The sequence below is a fragment of the Malaclemys terrapin genome, chromosome 16 (assembly GCF_027887155.1).
Source record: "Malaclemys terrapin pileata isolate rMalTer1 chromosome 16, rMalTer1.hap1, whole genome shotgun sequence".
Lineage (NCBI taxonomy): Eukaryota > Metazoa > Chordata > Testudines > Emydidae > Malaclemys > Malaclemys terrapin.
In genome coordinates this window covers 2,919,565-2,946,520 of record NC_071520.1, presented here as the reverse complement: position 1 = coordinate 2,946,520, position 26,956 = coordinate 2,919,565, and the positions used below count along the sequence as shown (strand labels likewise).

Sequence of the window (26,956 nt, the reverse complement as noted above, 5' to 3'; positions counted from 1 at the left end):
TCCTGAACCCAAACCCTTTTTTAAAGAAACCTGTATTAACAGGACATTATAGCTGCACAGCTAAGCACTCAGAAAATAGCCCTGGTAAGGCTGCATGGGTAACCTTAACTCTGCCCCCATGCGTATACGCATCATCACAATACAGTCATGATCATAGCCTACTATTCAAACAATACAAGAGCATACTCCTTCCCCTTATAGCCTTAGGCCTTGGCTACACTTACCAGCTAGTTCGACGGCTGGAAATCGAAGTTCTGGGTTCGACTTATCGCGTCTAGTCTGGACGCGATAAGTCGAACCCGGAAGTGCTTGCCGTCGACTGCGGTACTCCAGCTCGGCGAGAGGAGTACCGCGGAGTCGACGGGGGAGCCTGCCTGCCGCGTGTGGACCAAGGTAAGTTCGAACTAAGGTACTTCGACTTTAGTTCGAATTAGGGGGGGTAGTGTAGACCAAGCCTTAGACACCCCTCTGTAACATCCAGCTCTGAGGATGGCACACAGAATCCTGCCCTATTCACTATTTGCTGTGTGAGAGAAAAGGCTACCCGAGGTGTGACCATGCAATCCCAGACTGAACGATCAGGACTACACATTTTGTTGTGTGTTGTAAACTCTCCGGGAGCAGAGATTGTATTTTCCATTATGTCTGAACAGAGGGTAACTAATCATTAGCTGTCCAAAATCCTCACTGAGGCAGAGTTAAGGTTGCCCAGGGCTGCCTCGTGCCCTTCCAGACTGCAGAGTGGCTAATTGTTAACGTCTGACCCCAGGAAACCCCACATAGCTTCCTTAGCTGCAAAGGAAGTGAAAGACATTAGCCTGAATTCCCTTTTCTCCCCACCAGCACTCTAGCTATTACTGCCTGGGGGAGGAGATGTGAGGTTACTCTATTTGCATGGAGGCGCCGTCCGCTCCTGCTCCAGGGAAAAGTTGGGGCCTGCATCCCACGGGAAAGGCATCCCAAAGTGAACACCTGGAATCTCAAACGCCCCCAAGGAGTGAACACTCAGGGCCAGGTCACTAGTCACGAGCACAATGGAAACAAAGAAGCCCCAAGCCCTCGTCCATGGCAGCTGGGTGCAGGACTCAGAGACTTTTGCCTCTAGCTTGCCTAGGTCACCACTCTCTGAAAATGAGCTGATGACGGCATGCGGGTTCTGTGCAATGGGCGTGCTGGGTGTCAGGCCAGCCCTGGGGCACATGGCTCCCTCCCACCAAAACCCCAGCACAGCTGGCACTCACTAGCCTTGTTGGCAGTGACAGCTAAGAAGCTGAGGCTTGAATGGCTCCTGGAGAGAGAGCTCCCCTCTCACCCCTAGAGGGGGGTCTCTCTCGGTCACTGTCAAGCCATCCTGTGGGAAGCTTACCCTGCTGCTACCCACTCTGGGGCTCCACAGGGTTTGCTCCGCGGGGCTGTCACTCCAGCCCCTCCCACAGGCACGAAGGTGACAAGAGACATTAGACACCTTTCTCCTGGCTGGATCTACCGGGTGGTGGGGGTTCCTACCTGTCCATCTGTAGCTGTGGGCTGCCCGGTCTCTGCGGATCAGAACGCTACCACAACCCAGCTCTGATCAGTCCCCAGCACTAGGGAAGCGAAAGCGCAGTGTCACCGAGAGGAAGGAAGCTCGTACCAGGTGGCAGCCTCGGCCGGGCACAGACAGCTTGGCATAGCAGCCCCAGCCCCTTTGCATTTCGCTGCAATGGTTTCCTTGCAGGTCAGCAGTGCCCTGAAAATCCCTCCCTCTTTCGCCAGCTCTCACTTGCTCTGATTGCTATTTAGCTGTATCCAGGTGGGACATACAAGCTCTATTGTGCCCAGCGCAGTGCAAACACCCAGCAAGACGCACGGTCCCTGCCTCGGAGAGATGACTGTCTATGGTGTGTGTTTGTGGGCTGGGGGGACAAGCAGGGCAGAGGCAGAGCTGGGAAGGGAGCCCAGGGTAATGCCTTAACCACTAGACCATGCTGCCTTTTAAACTACCTGTTCTTTCTCACTCTCCTGTTTGGTGGTGGTCTCGCATCCCACGTATTCACATGCCTCCCTCGTCAGCTGAGCGGCGGCGAATTTCCCAGGCAAGCTGCTGTTTCCAACCCTGCTCTTTTCCCATACACCATAAGCCTTTTGCATGAGATGAGCTAGGACCCTGATCCTGTTACACTCTCTCCCATGGACATCAACGGGGTGATGTGTGGCTAAGTGAGCATCACTGTTTGCTCAACTGCCTTCTGCTGCTCCAGGCTGGCTGCTGATCATTGCTAGAGCTAGGGGGTGGAACAGAAAGATCGCTGCAGAGCTGGGACAGGGCCGCAACACTGGAAGAGCTCGCGGCAGTGCAGGTCAGGACTGAGAGTCTGTGTCAGTGGCCAGCACTAGCATAACGGAGATTGCAGAACTGTGCGGCAGTGCAAAAACGGCAATGAGCACCACAAGAAATGGCGCCGAGCTGGGCATGGGTGAGCTCCCCTCTGGAATACTGTGTACCAGGCTGGTCACCTGGGGGCAAGAAAGTTGGATTCACACTGCAACAGGTGCAGAGATGGGCTGCTAGGCTGCCCAGGGGACGGAGGGCCCATCTTAGGAGAGGAGACTGGAGAGCTTGGCTTGCTCAGCCCAGCACAAAGAAGGATGCAAAGGGCTCTGATTGCTCTCTATGAATGCACTGGAGGTAAATACCAAGAAGGGGGAAGAGCTATTGGAGCTAAAGAACAAATGAGGATAAACTGGCTATGGGTAAACTGAGGCTGGAAATGAGAAGAATGTTTCTACCCATCAGAGGAGGGTGGTTCTGGAACAGCCTACCACTAGGAGCAGGTGGGCAAACAACCAAACGAGTCTGGGAAGTTTATGAATAGGGTGATATGACGGAGCTGCCTGTGATAGCAGGGGCGGGACTCAATCACCCAAGAGGTCCTGTCATGTCTTAGGACTGGAACAGCAGGGAGGGAACAAATGCATTGGGGGAGCTATTGTTGTGCCTAGGATCAGGAGACACAGGGATTCTCTGGCTCAGATTAGAGCTGACCTGGAATACCGGTGCGGTGCAGGGGGCTGCAGGTCAGAAGTGCAGTGCATTGGCATAGCTGTGTGCAGGGACCCAGGACTGGAACAACTCTGGCTTAGGACTGCGGTGATGACAGAGCTGGCGTGGGACACTTGCCTACCTTCTGGCACGCTGTCTTGCTGCGGCTTTCACTCACCAGAGTCATTCGGTTTTCTCAGTACGAAACCAGTGAAAAGTTTTCACCAAATACCTTGTTACAAATCATGAAAATAGGTCAGGCTGGTTTCCTGCGAGAACACCTGATGACTGAAAAACAGCACTGCCCCTGCCCCTGGGAAGTTTCTCAGCATTGTCAGTGCAACACCTAGCTCTGGATGTTTTCTTTAAAAAGCTGCTGGGGTGTGCGTGAGTGTGATCTTGATCTGTGTGTGTATGAGAGAGAGAGAAAGCCCCCAGACAGGGTTTGTGTGGTGTGGGCTGTGAGTGTGGATCACTGTGTAGGTGTGTGTATGAGATCCCCACGACCGAGCGTACGTGTGCATACCCTTTCCATTGGAGCTGCTGCTCCTCACCACCTGCTGGGCTTGCCTCGACCTGATGCTTCCTGCATAGAGCGGGTCTTTGTGCGGGTGAGATTCCCGCAGCAGAGTGTGTGTGCGTGCGTGTACACGTGCATGGGGGGGAGTGAGGTCCCCAGCAGTGTGTGCGCGTGCACAGGTACACAGGGGTGAGTGTTTGTGAGATCCCCGATCAGTGTCGTACGCATATCTGTAAGTGAGAGATCTCAGAAGAAGAGTGTGTATCTGTGTGTGTAAGATCCCCGTAGAAGTGTGTGTGCACATGTATATACACCTACCTGGAAACGTTGTCTCTGACCCCTCCCTGATGACTAACCTCTGCAGCACATGGGGGCTCCGAGCTGGTCAGAGATGCTACCTCGGAGACAGCCCTGTCCCAGGCCTCCCTTTGAGAAGCCCAGCTGCGAAGGTGCTGCCGAGCCAGAGAGGGGTTCTCAGGGCCCGCGGGAGGCTGGGCGGCTGAAGCTGCTCTGTTTTCATTGCAGGAGGTGGGTGAGCGAGAAGGGAAGTGCATTTTCTCACGTCGGCTCTCGAACTCGTGGGTGGACCAGGGGACCACAGGCAGAGTGTGATGTTAGTTTGCATCCCTCCCCAGCTAACCGCAGCTGAACGGCCTCTGTGCACCACTTCCTGCACTGCCGAGCAGCTGGCGCCCAGACGCTGGAGCAGTGAGAGACAGAGATCAAAAGAGGAGGAGAAATTCAAGGCAGATTTCAGTAGCGGCTGCCTCAGAGCCAGACCTCACGCCCTTCCCCCAGTTATCAGATCTCCTGAGTGGCCAAGGCATGAGTGGAGGACAAGTGTGTCCATCCTACGCGAGGGTCACAGGGAAAAGGCTCCTTCCTCTCTCCGATTCAGTGTCAGCCCTTTGCTAAGGACCAGACCGAGAATCTCGGGACTGCGAAAGCCCTCCAGGCTGGGGGGATTCAGGCAGCTGCAGCTGGAGGTGAGCCTGGCGGCTGGTGAGGAGAAGCAGCCCAGATGGACGGTGCAACCCAGAAGTAGCCTGTGGGAGAGACTGTTTACTAAAAGGGGAGCTGCAGTTGGGGAGGGCATTTTCGTGAGCTTTGTGGCTAGCTCCTGATTCCAGCTCCAGTTAGGAGGCCGAGATTCCCTTCCAACAGCACCCAGTGTGTAAATCCTGTAAGTCAGGGATAGGGCGGAAGGGGACCTGGGTCTAAAACTCTGCCACCTGGGTCTAAAAATCTCCAGCATCCAGACTAAATGCAGCTCTGGGGAAAGTAGGTGCACATCCACTGAAGTCAATGGAGTTGCACCCTGCAGCAGCCAAAGCCCCCCTGCCTGTATGCACAGTGCCAGCAGCTGTATGGAATAGCCAAGGGGGCCCTTAACCAGCCCCGAGTCTTGCAATAAACTCAGACCAGCTGTCCCTGCGCCAGCCGTGTGTGATCATCCCATATCTGGGGCCAAGGGGCTAGAGATGGGGCAGGGCCACAGAGGTGCTGCACGGCAGTGAGACTTCACAGAGTCAAACACCAGGTCTGTAAAACTGCCTGGCAGTGGATGGAAGTGTTGGGGCCAACAGGTAATGCAGACAGAGCGAGGCTGCCCAGAGAACAGTCGTGTGCACTGAGGTACCCAAAGCGGGCGATGTGAAGCCATTAGATTGATGAGTGAAGATACTGGGAAGGGAGGGCAGGGGTGTTCACACTGCAGTCCCAGGGGGAGCTAGTTCAGGTACCAGAGCAGTGAAGTCACAGCAGCACGGGCTAGAGGCCTACGTAATATGCAGGGTTTCAGGAGGTCTTCTACAGCCTGCGCTGTCATGGCTCCAAGACCCGAACTAGTTATATTCAGTCTAGCTTGGGTATTGCCACACAAGCTGCAATCACAGCCCATGACTGCAGCGTAGACAGACCCTAGGTGCAAAGTTGGAATTTTCCAGGTCTCAAGGGCAGCAAGACCTTAAGGAAGAACACAAGACTCCACCTATACTGATAGAGGGGAGGGATAGCTCAGTGGGTTGAGCATTGGCCTGCTAAACCCAGGGTTGTGAGTTCAAACCTGAAGGGGGCCATTTAGGGAATTGGGGTAAAAATCTGTCTGGGGATTGGTCCTGCTTTAAGCAGGAGGTTGGACTAGATGACCTTCTGAGGTCTCTTCCAACCCTGAGATTCTATGATTGTCCCCACGGTTAATCTAGCTGTCCTCTGACCTTAGTCATAACTTGATTCAGATTTGCAGTGTAGACAGAAAATGTGTTATTAATCAGGTCAAGTAACTGAGCTAAAGTCTGGGCCCTCTGGGGAACTGTGAGCTGCAGTAGGAAAGTATACAAGGCACTTTCATTTCCACTGGTTCTCTCTCCAGTGTCTGTGTTGAAGAGGGTTTTCAGTGACTGCTGTGAGATGTTCTTGAGTCAGGGCTAAGGGGAGCCCCAGGCTACCCGGCTCCAACACCTAGCACAGAGGAAAAGGCCACATTCCAAAGGTGCTGTGGGCCCTCTTAGGCCGAGAACAAGGCAGAGGGTGAGAGCCAAGGACACATCTGCCTGCAGCAAGGTTGCCTCAGTACCTTTGAGGATGTGAGCCTTGTGCCATCCTGCCATGTTGTGGTGCCCGTGCCTCTGATCTGCAACACCCACTTTGGGGTGCACTTGTATTGCCTCTAGCAGGATGGGGTAGAGGGTGCTGCTAAGCCAAGGCTCACTGGCATCACAAAGCCATGCTGTAGCCACCTGGTTGGTGACAGATCAGGGTCTCCTGAGAGTAGAAGAGAGGTGAGGTGAAGCGTTGGGCGTGGGAACCAAAGAGTAACTGAGGCTCAAAGATTTTCTCACTGACGAACAGATGTTCCCATGTGCAAAGCAAAGATGACAAATACCAAGCTTCCACCACAGCTGCACTGCTGACTCAGATCGAGCCTTCAGCTCAATTTCCCCTCCTGCCTCCACTCCAGACGTTCTCAAGCGCTTCTCCACCAGCTCCTTTTCAGAGGTGGTTTCTCAGACTCCAGGGAGTGACCCAACCTGTAGAATTCAGATCTACACCTTGATTTTGAATGCCCCAACACTGGAGTCTGGGGTGGGAGGGGGTTGGGGGTTGGGTTGGCCCATTATAGGCGGCAGCTGCAAAATTTAGATCCCGGGTTTAGCTTGTGACATCCCATCTCCCATCTTAGGGGTCAGGTTGGATCTGTCCTTTGCGTTCAGCCCAACTCTGAAATTCACAGTATAGTGTCTATTGCACGAGCGAGACCCTCATCTCAATTTACAATGGATAAGGCCAAGGGCTACGCGCCATGACCCCAACTTTTCTGCTCCCCCAAGGCCCCATCCCAGCACTGTACTAACTGGAATTCATAGAAATCAGACCCAGAAGGGACATCCAATCCAGCTGCCGCTGCTGCTACTGGTTTCTCCTCCATGCTGTCCCCAGAGTATGTGGTCTTGTCTCTCTGCTCATGTCTCAATGACCTTTCCTGCCTGCTCCATTTTCTAATTGCTCTTGTGGCTGGAAGGTATGTGATTAACCTGTACTTCTTTGAGCAACCTTGACCAAGTCTTCACCATCCTTTATATTCTCTCTCAACTCTATGCACAGAGCTATTCCAATACCCTCATCCTTCCTTTCTTCTGGGAGTTAAGTCCCTTTAGCCCTTCCTGTCATGTTGGACCTCGCAACACATTGATCCTGGTCACTTTTCTTTGCATCCTCTCATGTATCTCTAGCCAGTTAGCTGCCCAGCAATGCACAGAGTGGCTACAAAGGAGCTACGTCGACAGAGCTATACAGATTTGCACCGGCTGAGGATATGACCCACCAGGTTAGTGGGCTCCCATGCAGCTCCTTTCTGCATAATCTTTTCCTTTTTCATTACAGCCATACACTGCAAATCTGCATTTAATCTCTCCCCTACTATCCCCTTCTGCACTGCTACTGCCCTAGCACCACTAACCCAGCTCCCATTGTTCTTCCTCCATCACAGCAGTGACCAGAGGCTCAGCTGGGATCCGGGCCCGCACTGGGCTAGAAGCTATCCAAACACAATCCTCGCCCTGAGACCTGGACAGTCTAAACAGACCCAGGGCAGGAGGTGTGCTGAGTCTTCATTTATTCTCTTTAATTTAAGGTTTCGTGTGCCGGTAATACATGTTAACGTTTTTTAGAAGGTCTCTCGCTATAGGTCTATATTATATAACTAAACTATTGTTGTATGTAAAGTAAACAAGGTTTTCAAAATGATTAAGAAGTGTCCTTTAAAATTAAATTAAAATGCTGATCTTACGCCACCAGCCTGCTCAGCCCACTGCCAGCCTGGGGTTCTGTTCACCTAGGCCTGCAGCGGGCTGAGCAGGGAGACTCGAGGTCAGGGCAGAGGGCTGGGGAGGTGTGGGGGTGCAGGGCAGAAGGCTGCGTGTTGGGGGAGGTCAGGGCAGAGGGCTGGGGGATGTGGGGGTGCAGGGCAGAAGGCTGGGTGTTGGGGGGAGGTCAGTGCAGAGGGCTGGAGGGTGTGGGGTGCAGGGCAGAAGGCTGGGTGTTGGGGGGAGGTCAGGGCAGAGGGCTGGAGGGTGTGTGGGGGTGCAGGGCAGAGGGCTGGGGTGTGTGTGGAGGTGCAGGGCAGAGGGCTGGGTGTTGGGGGGTGGGGGTGCAGGGCAGAAGGCTGGGTGTTGGGGGGAGGTCAGGGCAGAAGGTTGGGGGGGGTGGAGGTGCAGGGCAGAAGGCTGCGTGTTGGGGGTGGGGGGCAGGGCAGAGGGCTGGGGAGTGTGGGGGTGCAGGGCAGAAGGCTGGGTGTTGGGGGTGGGGGTGCAGGGCAGAAGGCTGGGGGTGTGTGGGGGTGCAGGGCAGAAGGCTGGGTGTTGGGGGGAGGTCAGGGCAGAGGGCTGGGGGTGTGTGGGGGTGCAGGGCAGAGGGCTGGGTGTTGGGGGGTGGGGGTGCAGGGCAGAAGGCTGGGTGTTGGGGGGAGGTCAGGGCAGAGGGCTGGGGGTGTGTGGGGGTGCAGGGCAGAGGGCTGGGGGCAACTCGAGGTCAGGGCGGAGGGCTGGGGGTGCGTGGGGGGGTGCAAGGCAGAGGGCTGGGTGTTGGGGGGAGGTCAGGGCAGAGGGCTGGGGGGGCGTGGGGGGGTGCAAGGCAGAGGGCTGGGTGTTGGGGGGAGGTCAGGGCAGAGGGCTGGGGGGGCGTGGGGGGGTGCAAGGCAGAGGGCTGGGGTGCTTGGCTCATGGGGGTGCCCTGAGCGGCTATGGGCAGGGGGCTGGGAGGGATATGCCCTGTTCCACCCCCTTCCCCCAGGCTCCATCCCTCCCTCTCTCTGCCTCCTCTACGGAGCTGTGTGCACGCTGCTGCTCTTCCCCCCCCCTCTCGCTAGGGCCATCGCGGGCAGGGAGAGGGAGGGGGAGGCGGAGAGGCCAGAATGCACCATGCTGGGGGAAGAAGCGGGGGAGGAGGGAAACTTGGTTGCTGCAGGACCAAGCTTCTGCCTCCTGCCCCTGCAGGGGAGAGCGGGGGGCGGGGGGCTGAGTGGGGCGGGGGGCCGGGACCCCCCCCAGCTCTCCCCTGTGGGGGCAGGAGGCAGAAGCTAGATCCTGCCACAGCCAAGCTTCCCCCCTCCCCCGCTTCTTCCCCCAACGTGGCGCTTTCTGGCCCCTCCTCCTCCTCCTCTCACCGGGCAGGCAGCGTGCCACTCAGAATCGGCTTGCGTGCCGTGTTTGGCACACGTGCTGTAGGTTGCCGACCCCTGATCTAGACTGTTCTCAGTGGGGGCAGATGACAGAACAAGGAGCAATGGTCTCAAGTTGCAGTGGGGGAGGTTTAGGCTGGATATTAGGAAACACTATTTCACTAGGATGGTGGTGAAGCACTGGAATGGGTTCCCTAGGGAGGTGGTGGAATCTCCTTCCTTAGAGGTTTTTAAGGTCAGGCTTGACAAAGCCCTGGCTGGGATGATTTAGTTGGGAATTGGTCCTGCTTTGAACAGGGGGTTGGACTAGATGACCTCCTGAGGTCCCTTCCAACCCTGATAGTCTATGATTCTATGGTTTGTTCCCATCTAACCGGTCAGCTACATTCTGGGTTGTATCCTCCTCCACCCTGGCAAAGACACTTTAGTGCTGGTGAAAAGTGCAGTGTTGGGAGCCCCTTGGAGACCACAGCTCTTTGTTTATGTGCAGAACAGATAGGGCACAATGAAAACTCCCCCCCACCACACTGCCTACATCCCCTGACTCTGACCTGGAGGGGTGACCTGCATTCAGTCCTTGCCTCCTATGCTGACATCCCCACCCAGGGTGGGCCAATTGCAGCCTGGTGATGTCGGAAGTGGACTGAGACCTGCCAGTTCATTTCACCCAGGCCACCAGCTGACATGGACTGAGCTCGAGCCAGAAATCTCCAGTGGGGCTGTAGACTGGGTCTGCCCCACTCATTTCCAGTCTCTGGACCCATCTCCTCCCCATTTCCTTTCCCCGTTTGAAGGCTGCTCTCAGTTCCTCCTGAGGCCTGGGGAGCGTTTTGGATATGAGGTGGCAGAAACAGAGGGCTGAAGAAGGTGGAATAGTCTGAATTTGCCATTCAGGGAGTATTGCTGGATTGCATCCTCTGCTTGGAATCGATGGGCCAGAACCTCAGCTGATGTAAACAGCAGCTCCACTGAGTCAATGAGGCTATGCTGAGCCCTGGGGGGCTTCCACCATAAAACATACGTGCTCTTTCCTTGTCATGTGGTACCACACCTGTTGCCAATGAGTTATTGGGGTGAATTGATGAACCCTTTCTGCCCCCAGAAACCCCTGTGCCAGCACTGGGCCAACTGCACTGGAGGGCTAATCTTGCCCAGGCTGCCCATCCGAGTGCTGGAGCTCTCCCGCTCTGCATCTTCCATCACATCCCTCCCCACCTCCATGCTGAGAGGCTCCCAGTGGGGTATGACTATATACGCAGCCAGCCCATTACAGCCCCTGGGTGTCAGTGAGGCGGGGCTGGAGACTGGGTCTGCCCCACTCATGGCCCTGGATTAACTGAGGGTTTTACAGTTAATCCAATCGGGTTTATCTCCTGACATCATTCGACAGGTCGCTCCTGGGGACTGAAAAAAGACACTGGTTTGCCTGAGAGTGCCAGTGCCGAAAAGCAGAACTAAGGAGGGGAGAAGGACGAGAGAGAGAGACCTCTGGAATGGGAAGATCTCAGATACCAAGGTAATGAGAGGAAGCGGAAGGAAAAGAAAGTCCCCAAAGGGCGAGGAATGCAAGAGGCTTGTTAAGTGAATGCTGCAGAATTAAACGGACTCCAAGGCAGCAAGGCCTGCTCAGAGGGACCACGCAGGAGCGGAACACGGTGCCTGTAAGATTGACCTAGGGGGATACTCACCTGGCAGGCCTGCTGAGGAATCCAGACTCACCTGCAGCTCCCTCATCCCCTCTTTTTACAACTGTGACACACCAAGGGGGCCAGCTCCTCAGCTGTGTAAATCAGCACCGTTCCACTGACTTCAGTGGAGTTCTACCAATTGACAGCAGCAGAGGAGCTGGCCCTCTCTGTTTAATTCATAGGGGGCAGGCCGGAAAGAGCCTCTAGTTAGATATAACTATGTAGAAAGCTTCTTACATTGAGAAAAGTTGTCCCCAGGGAACCCGCATTGCCTTCAGTGAGCTTTCCTGGGGTACCCAAGAGCAGAATGTGCTCCGCCGTCTTGGAGTTATTTGGGGATAGGCTGGTGTTGACAGGGCTTTAAGGGGGGGGATCTCAGAGAATTGCCTGGTTCATCGCTGACAGAGGTTACAAGAGTCAAGCTAGGACAACTTGTTCCAATACATTTCTCAGGCTGATCGGAGAAGGGCTAGGGGGTGGCTCTGCTGCTTGGGGTCCAAAGCAGAGGAGGGAGCAAGGGGGACAGCTGAAAAGCCGGGAGGTGAAAGTCATGTCTGAGTCAGTCTGGCTCTGCTTTCATTAGGCGTTACTGTGGGGCAGTTCTCGGGTCTGGGCGATCCAGCAGGTCGGACTAACTGATCACAATGGTCCCAGGATGAGTGTGCCAGCCCAGCTGACTGCCTATTGTATCATAGAATCTCAGGGTTGGAAGGGACCTCAGGAGGTCATCTAGTCCCACCCCCTGCTCAAAGCAGGACCAATCCCCAGACAGATTTTTACCCCAGTTCCCTAAATGGCCCCCTCAAGGATTGAATTCACAACCCTGGGTTTAGCAGGCCAATGCTCAAACCACTGAGCTATCCCTCCTCCTGTATGGGTTCTGGGTAGCTCCTCAGCTGGTGGGACTCAGCATAGCTCCATTATTTCAGCAGATCTGGGCCAAGTTATACAAATTGAAGATCTGACCCCAGCTAGCAAAGATATTTCTCAGGCATCTACCAGCCTGGTATCTAAGCCCAGATATTGACTAGGGATGGACCCAGAATAGTGATGAAGCTCAGTCCAATATGAAGAATAATAATTCCTAGCTTTTTATAGCACCTTTCATTCATAGATCTCAAATCACTCTACAAAGAAGCTCAATGTCATTTACAGATGGGGAAACTGAGGCTCAGAGAGGTGAAATGACTTGTCCAGGGTCACCCAGCAGGCCAATGGCAGAGCCAGGGAGAGAACCCAGGTCTCCCAAGTCCCAGTCTAGTGGTCTACCCTGCCCAGTGAAGCTGATGCCTGATTGGCAATAGCAGCACTACCCAACCCAAGAGCTCTACAGTCTGACAGCAAACCCAGATAGACCCACGGGATTAACTTCCAACTGGAAATGGACCCAGAGCCATGCCCCTGCATCTCCAGCGTGTATCATGGTACGGTTGCAAGTAGCATCAGACCCTGAGAAGAACAGGGATGGTCCCTGCTGGGCTCTGCAAGCCCATTGGAAGCACTGCTCAGACTTGGCTGCATCGCTCCTCCCAGCACAGAGAGCAGGGACTGAGCACCCCCCGCCCAACCACCACATCAAAGCTCTGGATTATTTTGACTGGGTCTACAGCCCAGGGCAAGGCACCCCACTCTGAGCCTTGCTGCTAGTGTTACTGGGGCTCCCTCCCCACATCCCTCCTCTCCATCCTTTCCTTCCTCCAGTCCTCCATCCTCATCCTTCTCCTCCATCCATCTCCTCACATCCCACCCTTCCATCCCCATGCCTCCCCTTTATCCATCCCCTCCATCCCCAGGCCATCCATCCCCATCCCGCCTCCATCTCTCCCTTCCCATCCCTCTCCTCCTTCCCCATCTCTCCCCTCCATCCATCACCTCTATCCCTCCATCCCACTCCCCATCCCTCCTTCCCATCCACCCACTCTGTCCATCTGTCTATCTAGCTATGGTCCATTGAGCTGCTGGGGGTTTGATGGGCCCAGCACTGGAAATTAAGGATGCACTAAATCAGATCGGGGGTCGGGGGACTAGGGATGGAGGAGGAACGAGGCTGGGAGAGTGAGAGCGAGAAGCAGGAGCGGACACTTAGCTATGCTGGGAGAATCCCCTTGTGTTTACCGCTCACTGCACCTGGGCCCGGTTGCCACAGCAACAAGACCACGCAACTTTCAGCGCACAGAGCCGACCCCTCAGGCAGCCCGATCCCCAGTGACAGTCGGACACCCCCACCCCCTGGCTCTTCAGCTGTGCATGGCGGCTCCGGGGAGGGCGGTTGCAAGGCCCAGGCTCTGCAAGGCTGCAAGGCAGGGCACAGCGCCTGACGTCCTCCTTGGAACAACAGCCGTTTCTGTCTCCCCTTGGCCCGGGCCTGCACCTGCCAGTTCAGGGCTGCTCAGAAATACCAACTGCTCTCTCCAGCACAACCTGTCCCTGTTCTCTCCGGCCAGGTCTGTGGTCAGCGCTCCATGTGGCTGGCCGTGTGGGGCTGCGCACCCTGCGGAGGTGGGACGAGCTACTGGGCTGGAGCTGATCTGCCACGATCCCTTTAACTGAGCTAATGAGGCCCAGGAGAGACCCCACACAGCCCACTTAGGCACAGGATGGCTACCATGCCCACGGGCTGAGGAGTTAGGGAGTAGTTCCAAAGGGGAGAGGTTTCCTCTGCCCAGACCGGGGCTGTGTATGTTACTGGGAAATAGGACATGCAGGAGAGAGGAACAGACGGATCTTGATGGTGCCAGGGTGACTTCCGCTAGGTCAATCTCTTGTCAAGTTCCAGGACTGCCCACCACACCCAGCTCTTCCCTTCCCTTCCCACTCTGGTGCCAGCCCCCCTGGCCCTCCTCTTGCTGGTCTGTTACTGGTTCCATGTGGAAAGCCATCCCATGAATTCATCCTGGCTTTCCGCACTGGAAGTAGAGGAGGTGTGTCGCACCATGTGTGGGCCCTCGGGGAGCTGCGTGGAGCTAGTCAGGAATATCAGGCTCTCTGACAATGAACACACCCAAAGAACAACGGAGAGCCCCCTCCAGGAAATACCAAGTGACACAGGCCCCTCTTTGGACAGGATGGAAGCCTGGAAAAGGGTGACACGTGATCATATAGAACAGTGTCTGCACAAGTCCGCAGTGATGGACATGGACCTGCTCTCTCAATATATTTGTTCTATAAGGCCTCTAGGCACAGAATCCCAATGTCTGGGTTACCCCCAGGGCAGGGCTAGATGCCATTGGTGGAGCAGAGGAGGGTTATCAAGATTGACAGAATATGAAAATTGAATCCGACCAGGGAGGGGAGTTCCTTCCATGCAGGGTTGGACTCCGCTAGCCAAGTAGCATAGCGGACACCAGGCAGCTGGTTCTCCTCTCACTTACACTGGCTTGACCCCAGTGTTACGCCACTGACATCAGTGCAGTCTCTCCTCATTTACCCTGGCATAAGAGAGAAGAGAATCAGGCCCCATGTTTGAAAGAACAGAAACTGAATTCCATCATCTACTCAGGAGGGTGCGTCTGCTCCAGGTGAGAGCTGAGGGTCTCTGACAGGATGCCAGACTACATAAACATGCAGGCCATATATCACCATAGGCAGAATGGCTGAGGGGCCCTGAACCCATTTTAACAGCCCTATAATGTGACCTAGCTGCACATCTGCCCTTCAATAGCTACCCCCATCTCCTCGCCACTGAAGCCACAAGAGGTCTGGATCCTTACCCTGGTGGGATGGAGGCCCTGGTACTCAGTACTGCAACCCGCTGCGTTCCAGGCCTGTTCAGGTTGTTCTGCCCAGGAAGCTGGGTGCCAGTGGGAGCGCTCTGGCTTCGGGAGAAGGTGGTCACTTGCATGCCGCTAGGGGATCGGACCTGCTCCATCTTAGCTGTCCCCCCAGTTGGCATGGTGCCCGCAGACCACAATGTTGTGCCGTTGAAAGTGTTGCTCTGCCTAACAGCCAGAGTCCCATTGCTGTTGCCCACATACACCTTCCTCCGCTGCGAGGCCAGGATGGCATTGGAGGCTGCCCTGGTGCTATTGACCAGCAGGCACTGCTGGCAGGAACACGGCTGCCCGGAGTTGGTGCCCACAGGCCAGGACTGGGACTTGGGGATGGAGCCCATGGTGAGCGGGTACGCCAGGTCCATGCGGCGCCGGAGTCGGCGCTTCCGCTGCGTCTGCCGGTTCATCTGCGACATGCTATTGAAGTAGATCAGGTAGCAGAAGCCCAGAGAGGAGAGGTCCAGCCACGGGTGCTGCTTCTCATAGGCATTCTGGATGGTGATGCAAATATCCATGTCGTAGGGAGTCCAGGAGTTGTTGTCGTTCTCCCACTCCCACACGATCCCCTTCCCAGGGGCCGAGGAGGGCTCATAGAAGTTCCTCCTCACTGGACGCATGGTCCCTGGAGGAAAGAAGAACACAGAAAAGGGATGCTGAGCTTCCTCTGCATGGGTCAGACCCACTAGCTCACGTGAGGGACGGAGCCCTCCGAGGGGAGCCTGGCCAAGCCAGGTCAGCCTGGGAGACCTCTCCAGGTGAGACGGGATTTCACACACTGGGATGGTCCTTCAAGCCCTGGCTTTCCTAACACTTGAGCAGAGCTTGTTCCCAGCTATCACCCTGGCCTTTTTACACCATCAGGGCCAGAGCCTCAGCTGGTGTAAATCAGCACTGATTTCAATGCAGCAATGCCAATTTACTAGGGTTACCATATTGTAATACAACAAAAAGAGGACCCTGGCCCCGCCCCAACCCTACCCCTTCCCCGCCTCCAGCCCCACCCAACTCCGCCCCTTCCCCAAAGTCCCCACCCCAACTCCACCCCCTCCCCTGAACACTCCGCCCCCTGCTCCTCCCCCTCCCCTGCTTCCTGCTAATCAAATGTTCGCGGGAAGCCTGAAACAGGCAGGCAGCAGGTAAGCTGGGGCAGGGGGAGGGGAAGGGGGGCGCAAAGAGGCGCGGCCCAGTCCGGCCCCCACAGCCGAGCGGCTCCCTCCGGCGGCTGGCTCTGGCCCCGGCGTCTCCGGCACGGCTCGGCTCGGACCCTGGGGCGCCGGCCCTGGTTCCGGCCGAGCGCGCCGGCCCTGGTTCCGGCCGAGTGGCTCCGGCCCGCCCTGGCCCCGGCGGCTCCAGCCCTAGCAACTCCAGCTCGGCTTGGGCACCGGGGCACCAACCCCAGCCCCAGCCAAGCAGCTCCGGCCCCGGCCGAGCGGCTCCGGCCCGCCCCGGCCCCGGCGGCTCCAGCCCTAGCAACTCCAGCTCGGCTTGGGCACCGGGGCACCAGCCCCAGCCCCAGCCAAGCAGCTCCGGCCCCGGCCGAGCGGCTCCGGCCCGCCCCGGCCCCGGCGGCTCCAGCCCTAGCAACTCCAGCTCGGCTTGGGCACCGGGGCACCAGCCCCAGCCCCAGCCAAGCAGCTCCGGCCCCGGCCGAGCGGCTCCGGCCCGCCCCGGCCCCGGCGGCTCCAGCCCTAGCAACTCCAGCTCGGCTTGGGCACCGGGGCACCAGCCCCAGCCCCAGCCAAGCAGCTCCGGCCCCGGCCGAGCGGCGCCAGCCGGCGGCCGAGCACCCCCAGCCCCGGTCCCAGCGGCTCTGGCCCGTCTCAGCTTGGGCCCCGGTTCCGGCCGAGCAGCTCCAGCCCGGCCCCGACCCCGGCCAGCGGCCAAGCAGCCCCGGTCCCAGCGGCTCTGGCCCGGCTCGGCTCGGGCCCCGGTTCCGGCCGAGCGGCTCCGGCCCCGGCCCTGGCCGAGCGGCGCCAGCTGGCAGCCGAGCACCCCCAGCCCCGGTCCCAGTGGCTCCGGCCCGGCTCGACTCGGGCCCCGGTTCCGGTTGAGCGGCCAAGCACCCTCAGCCCTGGTCCCAGCGGCTCCAGCCCGGACCCAAGCCCCAGGACCCCTCCCTATTTTCCCGGACATGTCCGGCTTTTTGGAATTTCCTCCCGGACGCGGATTTGAGGACCATAAAACCGGACATGTCTGGGAAAATCCGGACGTATGGTAACCCTAAATTTACACCCGCTGAGATTCTGGCCCTCTAGCATTATTGGAAGCAAAACCCACTTATATTATTACAAACAGCTCTACTCTGAGCCCAATTTGCCTCTCGCCCCGGGGTAGGCACGGGGTTACCCTGGCTTTACTCCAGTGTAAGGGAGAGGAGAATTAGAGTCACTGAACCCGCTTTGCTTCAAAATATGGGGCTGAGTGGCCACTACCTTCCAAGCTGATGCCAGGTAATTCCGCTGGAACCCCAGAGTTGTGCTGGAGTAACAGAGTGGCAAGTCAGCCCCCGTTATTTAGCACCTGGGCATCAAGGTCAGCACAGGGAGGGGCAGAACACGGTTCCCCCACCCCAGTGGGGCTCAGCCCTGACCTGGAGGGCCCACCCATGGAACAGGTAGGGGGTTCAGTCTCAATAAGCCATTCAGTGCTTGGTTCAGCCGCCAACCAGGAGCCAGGTACTGTTAACTAGTGACAATGGGTTTTGTGGGTTCAATACCTGAGCCCTAGGAAATGGTCTGAACAAACTCATTCCACACAAGCTATGAACACCAGCACTTGGACTCAGCTAGAGTCGGTGACCTACCTGTGAAAGGTTCCATTTCCCCGCTACCAACCGCACAAGCCACAGAAGGCCCCCACATATTGCATAAGCCATTGGCCATGGAGCCGGGGGTGGGAACAGCACTGGCGCCACAGCCTGACTACTTTTTGGCTGGGCCAAACCTGAGCATTGCTGTGACCCCAGGAGTCAGGTTCCAACATGATCAAAAACTGTACACCTTGTTTCCCGTCTGAATGTGTCTCACTTCAACTTCCAGCCATGGGACCATGTTAGACCATTCTCTGCTAGAGTGGAGAGCCCATTAGTAAATACTGGTTTCCCATGTAGCTACTTATAGACTGTGATCAAGTCACCCCTGAACCGTCTCTTTGGGTACATCTACACTGCAATAAAAGACCCGGGGCATGGCCACAACTGGCCCAGGTCAGCTCACTTGGGCTTGGGGGGCTCTGGCTGCAGGGCTAAAAATTGTCATGTAGACGCTTGGCCTTGGTCTGGAGCCCAGCCTCTGAGACCCCATGAGTGGGGAGGGTCTCAGAGCCAAGGCTTTTTACTGACCCTTCTCCAGTTTATCAACATCTGCCTTGAACTGTGGGCACCAGAACTGGACACAGGATTCCAGCAGTGGTCACACCAGTGCCAAATACAGAGATAAAATAACCTCTCTGCTCCCACTTGAGATGCCCTTGTTTATACATTCCAGGACTGCGTGGGTCTTTTGGTCCCAGTGTCGCACCCGGAGCTCACATTCAGCTGATTATCCACCATGACCCCCAAATCTGTTTTAGAGTCACTGCGCCCCAGGACAGAGTCCCCCACCCAGTAAGTACAGCCGACATTCTTTGCTCCTAGGTGTATACATTTACACAGAGCCATATTAAAAGACATACGGTTTGCTTGCACCATTTACCAAGAAATCCGGAACGCTCTGAATCAGTGACCTGTCCTCTTCATTATTTTCCGCTCCCTCAATTTTTGTGTCATCTGCAAACTTTATCAGCTGATTTTTGTGTTTTCTTCCAAGTAACTGATAAAAATGTTAAAAAGCAAAGGCCAAGAACTGAGCCCTGTGGGACTCCACTGGAAACAAACCTGCTTGATGACGATTCCCGTTTACAATCACCCTTACCGTTAATGCAGAGGACAGTAGAAACACCTTTAACCACAGAATCTTTGTTGGCCTGGCCTGGCCTGGCCTAGCAGAACTTAACACCCTTCCCAGAGTGCAGTTTGTGGGCAGCAGCAAAGGATTCTAGGGAAGCAGGAAAGTGAGCAAGAAAGAGATGGGGAGGAGAGGGTTGCTTTTGGGATACAGGGAATAGAAGCTCTAGGTTGCCGGCCAGCCTTTCCTGACAGTGAGGAAATGCTATTCCAGCTCCCCAGAATATCAATTCTGCAGGCGTCTCTACTGGGAGCTGTGCAGATTTCACCTTCAGAGCCCCTTCGGAATGAGAGTGAACTGTCAAGGGCCGGGCTTTCTGGGAAAGGACAGTATTAGGGAACTTCGCCTCAGCGCACCTGAGACTCTGGGCTTACACCTGTGCTGCTGCTCACGCTGCCACGTCACCATTGCTATTTTTAGCCGAGCTAGCTAGATTAGAGCTAGCCCCGGCTGCCATCACGCCTTTGCCCGCAGTGTAGACAGACTACCTGGTGCCCGGAATCCCCTTTGGCAGGATACCAATGGCTGTCACTTGGCTTCATTGGAAACCCAAGTGAGCTGCTGTGAACACAGGAATCTGGTGACTGGATTAATATCAAGGCCTTGTCTACACTGGGGTTTCAGCCACTGGCATAGCTGGACCTGTGCCACTCCTCATGTAGGCACGCTACACCAGCACAGCATGATTCGAATTGGAGCAGGCTGCCCCATCTTCAACCATGTCTACACTAGCTGGTTGTACCAATGCAGCTCCACCTGTGGCTGAAATCCCTGGGCAGATGTGGCCTTAAGTGAAAGGAAATCAGACAGATCAAAAGAATATATGCACACAAATCTGACATTAGGAATCATAACATTCAAAAACCAGTAGGAGAACACTTCAACCTCTCTGGTCACTCAGTAACAGACTTAAAGGTGGGAATTTTGCACCAGAAAAGCTTCAAAAACAGACTCCAACAAGAAACTGCTGAACTGGAATTAATCTGCAAACCAGATACCATTAACTTGGGCTTGAATAGAGACTGGGAGTGGCTGGGTCATTACACAAATTGAATCTATTTCCCCATGTTAAGTATCCTCACACCTTCTTGTCAACTGTCTGAAATGGGCCATCTTGATTATCACTACAAAAGGTTTTTTTCTCCTGCTGATAATAGCTCATCTTAATTAATTAGCCTGTTAGAATTGGTATGGCAACTTCCACTTTTTATGTTCTCTGTGTGTATATATATCTCCTCACTATATGTTCCATTCTATGCATCTGATGAAGTGGGCTGTAGCCCACGAAAGCTTATGCTCAAATAAATTTGTTAGTCTCTAAGGTGCCACAAGGACTCCTGTTCTTTTAGCCAGATCAATGTTTCTAGCACCCTTACTACTCTACCCTGCACCCGCATTTTCTGGTCTCCTTCTCTCCCCCCACCCCCATCTTCAAAGGAGACTGAAAGAGAGAGAGATTATGGAAAATGAGAGCAAGAGCTAACCGGCTGCTCTGTCTACATAGGACGACACGGGAGGGAGCAGTGATGGATGCAGAGGTCAGGATGTGGACGCTGGCCGTGAGAAGCTGCTGCCCTCCTCCCTGCAATGCAGCTCATTTGGCTGTGGCACGGCTGGTACAAAAGGGTCCCAGAGCTCTGCAGCTACTCCAGGTGAGCGCCAGCACATTCTGCAGGTTCCCATGCAGCAGGCCACAGTGTGCCTCAAGTTGTTGGGGAGTTACAATGAGCACGGTTCAGGGCACTGGGAGTCTCGGGTGTGGGGCTGGATTGTTTCGTTAGAGAGGAGATTGTGTGGCTCATTGGCTGGAGAGGAAGACGAGTCTTTTGATGTGAACTGAAGAGACAGCTTAGGAGGAGAGTTCAGGTTCCTCTAACAATCCTTGGCCAGGTGGTCTCAGCTTAGACCAGCCTGAACCAAACCCCAGATCCAAAGAGGCCCCAGCTTTGGGGAGAGTTGAGACCTAACTGAGGACACAGATCTGAAGGCTGCACCAGTCCTTGGTCCCTTCTCTAGTTATAAAGCACTTACCACGCTGTGAATGATCAGTGCTTTGCTAGCTGGAATTTCCTAGCCCCAGCCCTCCTTTTCCAGGTGGGTGCCCCACGTGCCTTGTTTGGGGTGCTCGACTCTTTGGCATAGAGAGGGGTAACGAGAAGCAGACGTCCATTCGGATAGAATTATTGATGCTATTGCACTGGCCAGCTTGGAATGGGTCTCTTTGAAGGGGCTGAGAGGGGTGGAGAACTGGGATTGCCAGAGGTTATTCCAACAGCAGCAGTTCACACATGGGAACATACAGCCTGTTCCGGAACTGGGTTTTGCAAGCCCTTTCAGTGGAGGGATAACTGAAAAGGAGAAAGGCGGAGCTGAGGGCAGGGAAGCAACTTGATTGGTTTCAATCACTGGCCTTGCCCATGCTGGCAGCTAGCCAATAAATCCATTGGCTGATCACTGATCACTACCACTGACTAATACTGCAATCTGGTGGCACCACCTGCTCTTAAGGTTCCTGACACTTCCCATTATAAAATTCTGTTCTCAGTTGCTAAGACCTTTGCCAAACTCCAGCTTCATTAGATTTCCCGAGCCAGGGGTCTGCGTTAGGCTGATTTTTTAGGGTAGGTTTTGAAAAAATGGCTCGGCTGTTTTTGAGAACAAGATTAAGGGGAAATACATAATTTTGCCCATGTTAAAAAAAGTTCTTACAACCGCTTGGTTGTGAAGCTCTAGTGGTTCCATGCACACACGCTCAGCAGAGACTTGGTAGAGTGTGGCAGCTAAATTCTCTGCACAGTGCATCTGCACTGAGCATGCTCCAGCCCCATATAACTCCTAGTGCAGACTGCACATGCACCATCCCTACAGAGCATGCTCCAGGTCAGACCCCCAGGGAGGAGTAGGACTTTCTATATGTAATTGCTCCTCCTGGTTGCTCAAGGCAGCTGTCACCTCAATGCTCACTCTGCTGGCATGCAGGCAGCGTGAATGAGGAGGCAGCCTGATTTGAATGCAGGTAGAGACAAGAGTTGGAGCTGTGGCAGGGCTGGAGAGGAGCAGATTTTGACAAGGAGCCTGGTGGGTAGAGACTGGGAATTGGGGCGTGGGAGGGAGCTAAAGATCAGGTGAGGAGTCAGGTTGTTGTGGGGGAAGAGCATGGGACAGGCCGGACAAGGAAATTGGAAATAGGGGCCAGTGTGACGGTGGCAGGGGAAGGCTAAGATCTGACAAGGAGCTGGTGGAGGGGAAAGGTGAAGGAGGCTGGAATTCCCTGTGCAAGGAGCCTTAGAATGGGAGCTGGAGCACTGGGGGCAGACTGGGAGTCTGAGACTAGGGGGAGTGGATCTGGATGAGGAGCCCGACGAGGGGAGAGACTGGGACACGGACTCTAAAACTCAGAGTCCGAGCTTGAGCGGAGATTTCCAGGGCTGCCAGATTCCTTCAGGTGGGTATATCTACACTGCAAGTGTACCCAGCTGGGGTTCTCAAGGCTTCCAAGCTCCTTGCTGCAGTTCTGGGAGCAGGGAGCTGGTTAGAGCTGGGGCTGCCCCAGAGGCATGGACCCTGGAGGCTCAGGTTCTCCAGCAACCCCCCAAGACACAAAAGTTTGTCAGCTCAGAGATGTTTCTGCAAAACATTTGGGGTTTGAGGAATCAGCATTTTCCAATTAAACCATTTCATCAGAAAATTCCTGACCAGCTCTACTCAGAAGCTCCTGCTCCCAGCAACGGAACTGGGGAGAATTGGACAGGAGCCCCAGTCCAGTGGTACCACCACCGTTGTAAGCTGTGCTGCATGTGATTGCACCAACATGATGTTAGAACCATAGAACCATAGGGTTAGAAGGGCCTGCAAGGGTCATCTAGTCTAACCCCTGCCAAGATGCAGGAGTTGTTGGGTCTAAACCATCCCAGACAGATGGCTCCAGCCTCCTTTTGAAAACCTCCAGGGAAGGAGCTTCCATGACTTCCCTGGGCGTCTGTTCCGTTGGCCCACTGTACTTACAGGTAGGGAGTTGCTGTGACCTCAGGCAAGTCAGGTAGGCCCAGAACCTCAAAGGTCTTTGATTACAATGGGAGCTAGCATCAGGGACCAAGACACAGGCAGTCACGCCTTGTGGTCAGAGCAGGCATTGGGGCTGGGAAACAGGACTGAGGGTCAGAACGAGATTCAGAAGCCAGATGCTAGGGCCAAGGGTCAAGTCGGACTCCGAGCCAGGGATCGGGGCCGGGAGTCAGGGAAAGCAGGAAGAAACGTGCAGCCAAGGCTGGGAGAGGGCAAGGACAGATGCTAACACAGCTGCAGGTGAAGGCTTTGAGCAGCCACTGAACTGCTGCTGCTGCTGGCTTAAGAGCTGGTCTGCTGACTCTTCCAGCCAGCCAGGCAGTGTAGCCAGCTAGGCATCCTACAGCAGGCCAGCTGCTCTCGTTAGCTTGCCTGGGCGCTGAGCTAGCACCTAAGCTGACTAGATGGGGGTCCTCACTCTGCAATAACTTGGAGGAGCAGGGCCTCATCTCTCAGCCTCAGGTCCCTATGTGTAAAAATGGAGCTAACACAAGGCTGTTGGGAAGCGGAAATATACTAACAAGCGGACAGTGATGGGAGGCTGCCAAATCGGTGCCAATGCCCCTTCTCAAGGACCTGCGCTAAACCCAGCCAAGTCCTGCCCCAGAGGAGCACATCTCTCACGCGTAACCAACGGCGGTCAGCTTTCAGCCTATATGTGAGAGCCGGCTGCCAGCCTCCTGAACCAGCTGTTTCCCAGACACAGTTTGTTAAATCCTCTTCTTGGCTCTGTTGTAGCTGTAACTTTGGCAACGTGTTTCCCTTTAAAAGGAAGTGTCAGCATGCTTTGAAAGAATAATAAAAATCTGCTCCCTAAGCAAATGTTATTAAAAATAAAGCAATCTCCCAGTTCCAGCCCCTCCAACCCAGCCTGCACAAATGGCATCAGGACAGTGGAATGGGAGCATGCTGTAAAATACCCCTGTTTTCTTTCTTGTTGGTAGACCCCAAGCAGAGTCACTGAGCTAATTTCTGATCTGTTACACTGAGGTAAATCGGGAGTAACATGGCCCTTACTGGGTCAGGTCCTCACTATGCCACATCTCTGCTTGGTGCAGCTGAGGAGGGGAGAGAGGATAAAAGTGGCTTTAACACAGTTCTGCTCCCCATGATCCCTAGAGCTGCGGGGAGGCAGCACAGCCCCCAGTGCAATCTAGAGCAGCCTCAGGGCTGCTCTAAGTTCTACCAACCACGGTGTTGTTGGGATTGCTGGAGGACAAACCTTACACACCCTTTGCTGTGGGCTGTGAAGGTGGATTGTGTAGGCCCCTGGATATCCCCAGTTACACCAGCTTCCCAGTTCCTTTGCATGCTGTAGTGGCACAACATGCTGGAGCAGGGTTCAGGATTTCAGATCTCAGTTACAATGGTGTAAATCCAGAGTAACTCCATTGGGACAGACTCTGCTGGCATGTAAACCCTAGTAAATCTGGAGTAACTCTTGCCAGATTCTGATCCCAATTCATCATCTTCATGGCAAATTCCAGAAGGATGTGGTCTCCTTGCAAATTGAGCACCCCGCAGATTGGTCTCTGGCAAGCAGTCTACAGTGGTCTGGTTCAAATCTTCTCTGGCCATCAAAGCTTTTGACACCCACATGATTGCCGGCCATATAGCAGCATTTCTTGGTATATACACTTTGAAATTCACTTGGCTTCCATTCTAATAGGTCCATGCCAAGAAAGCCACTGAAAGCACCGCTTTTTGAGAAAATGGCTGAATTTCATATGCCGTGAGCTGCACTTTTTTTTAAAACAGACGTCCACCAGGCCTTTGATTCAATGCATTGAGTGAGCTTGTGGGATCTGATGAGGTGTTTCGGCCAGTGTCATTGACAGACATGCTCGACAGTGGAACAGAAAGCTGCGTTTGCCTCAGTGGCAGATACACGGCATGGTTTCCTCCACAGGTGTTCAGCAAGGCTGGGTTCTGTCACCATCGTTGTTCAGGATTTGCACTGACTGGCTAATGGATAAAGGCAGCTGTTGCTGGCGCTGGGCTGAACGCCATTCTACTCCGAGATCTCGAATGGCCAAGCTGGTGCGGCAAGAAGCAGCGTGCATTGGTCTGGTTATTAATCCAGACAAAATGGAGTCTCTGGCCATTACCATTAAGCAGCCTGAGGTTCCAGATTACAGCCAGCTCAGTGTTAACCAGTCCAGGCAGGACAGCAAGCAGGTGGCAACTGTCCAATATTTGGGAGATGCTCGAGAGGTGTGGTTGCCACTACAGCAGCAGCTGCTGCTACATTTGGATCCCTCCGAGGCCTCGGTGGAGACGTGGGGACATCAAGCTTGCTACAAAGCTGCGGATCTAGAGAACCACAGTTATACAACTCTGATCCCAGTTACATAGTTGTAAATCCCGAATAATGCCAATGGGCCGGACTGTGCTCTCAGCAACGCGGGAGTAAAATGTGTTGGCTTCAGAGGGTCAGATTTCCACCAGATGGTGGGAAAGTCTCAGTAACTCCATGGACGTCAGTGTGATGAAGCTGGTGTAACTGAGTGCAGAATTTGGCCCAGCGTCTCTGCTATGAACTGTAACTTTCCCCTTTTCCTGCTGTTGTGCAAGATCTAAAGGACTCTGTGGCTGGCAGGGCGGGGGGGGGGGGGGGGTGCGCTCATGGAGACAGCTGTGACCTCCGGTGGAATCTGCTAACTGGTTGGCTGGAGATGTGGAACGGGAAGTGAGCTAAGAGGCAGGATGACATCATCGGGGAAAAGCCGACAGAGGGTAGAGGTCACCGCCTCCTCAGCGCCTGTACAAATCCACAGAGGAAGAGCCCCAGCACACCGGGCTGTCACAAGGCTTCCTGCCCTTCCGAGGGGAAAACAATGCTTGGATCGGACAGGCTGGATGGCCATCAAAACCGAGCACCGTGACTGGAGCCCAGTCTGAAGGGAATAGCTATTGGTGGAGCAGCGTGTGTGTGTGGCGGGGAGGTTGATAGGAGAGGCTAGAACTGAACCAGTTGTAACCAGCTCCTGGCATGGGTGACTCTAAGTAAGTTAGTGCCAACACCCTGCCAGAGCCCTAGGCTAGCACATGGATGTTATCCTGGAGCCAGCTTGGCATGCGCTATTTTGTGCAGCCTAGACAGGACCTTCTGACTGCGCCTGCGGGGCTGGTTCGGTTGGTCCTGCTGCCCATGATCAGCACAGTGACACGCCAATGGGCAGCTCTTCGCTCCTGCGCAGAGTGGGTAACCTGGAACATTTTCACACCCACTTTTGCCCAGATATAAATGACTCCACAAGGGGAGAGACAATGGAGAATCAGGCCCTTTAAATGCTCAGATTTTCCCAGAATGCACTGATGCACACAAGGCAAGGTAGCATGGTAGGGTGGGACTCGCCAGCTCTACTTAGAATCATAGACTATCAGGGTTGGAAGGGACCTCAGGAGGTCATCTAGTCCAACCGCTACTCAAAGCAGGACCAACCCCAACTAAATCATCCCAGCCAGGGCTTTGTCAAGCCAGGCCTTAAAAACCTCTAAGGAAGGAGATTCCACCACATCCCTGGGTAACCCATTCCAGTGCTTCACCACCTTCCTAATGAAAAAGTTTTTTCTAATATCCAACCTAAACCTCCCCCACTGCAACTTGAGACCATTGCTCCTTGTTCTGTCATCTGCTACCACTGAGAACAGTCTAGATCCATCCTCTTTGGAACCCCCTTTCAGGTAGTTGAAGGCTGATATCAAATCCCCCCTCATTCTTCTCTTCTGCAGACTAAACAATCCCAGTTCCCTCAGCCTCTCCTCATAACTCATTTGCCCCAGCCCCCTAATCCTTTTAGTTGCCCTCTGCTGGACTTTCTCCAATTTGTCCACATCCTTTCTGTAGTGGGGGGCCCAAAACTGGACACAATACTCCAGGTGTGGCCTCACCAATGCCGAATAGAGGGGAATAATCACTTCCCTCGATCTGCTGGCAACGCTCCTACTTATACACCCCAAAATGCTGTTAGCCTTCTTGGCAACAAGAGCACACTGTTGACTCATATCCAGCTTCTCGTCCACTGTAACCCCTAGGTCCTATTCTGCAGAACTGCCACTTAGCCAGTCGGTCCCTAGTCTGTAGCGGTGCATGGGATTCTTTCATCCTAAATGCAGGACTCTGCACTTGTCCTTGTTGAACCTCATCAGATTTCTTTTGGCCCAATCCCTCGATTTGTCTAGGTCACTCAGGATCCTACCCCTACCCTCCAGCGTATCTACCTCTCCCTTCAGCTTAGGGCATGGCTACACTTGCAGATGTAGAGTG

The 26,956-nt window shown here is 54.7% G+C and overlaps 1 protein-coding gene across 1 annotated transcript in view; it reads right to left on the bottom strand.

Annotated features, from left to right (window-relative positions):
- The window catches only part of DTX1 (deltex E3 ubiquitin ligase 1), a 105,369-nt gene that overhangs the window by 28,060 nt on the left and 50,353 nt on the right, over positions 1–26,956 (bottom strand). Inside the window, exon 3 of the mRNA XM_054006009.1 lies at positions 14,618–15,299. Within this exon, the coding sequence (XP_053861984.1) occupies positions 14,618–15,299 (682 nt within the window). The remainder of the gene's footprint in view (positions 1–14,617; positions 15,300–26,956) is intronic.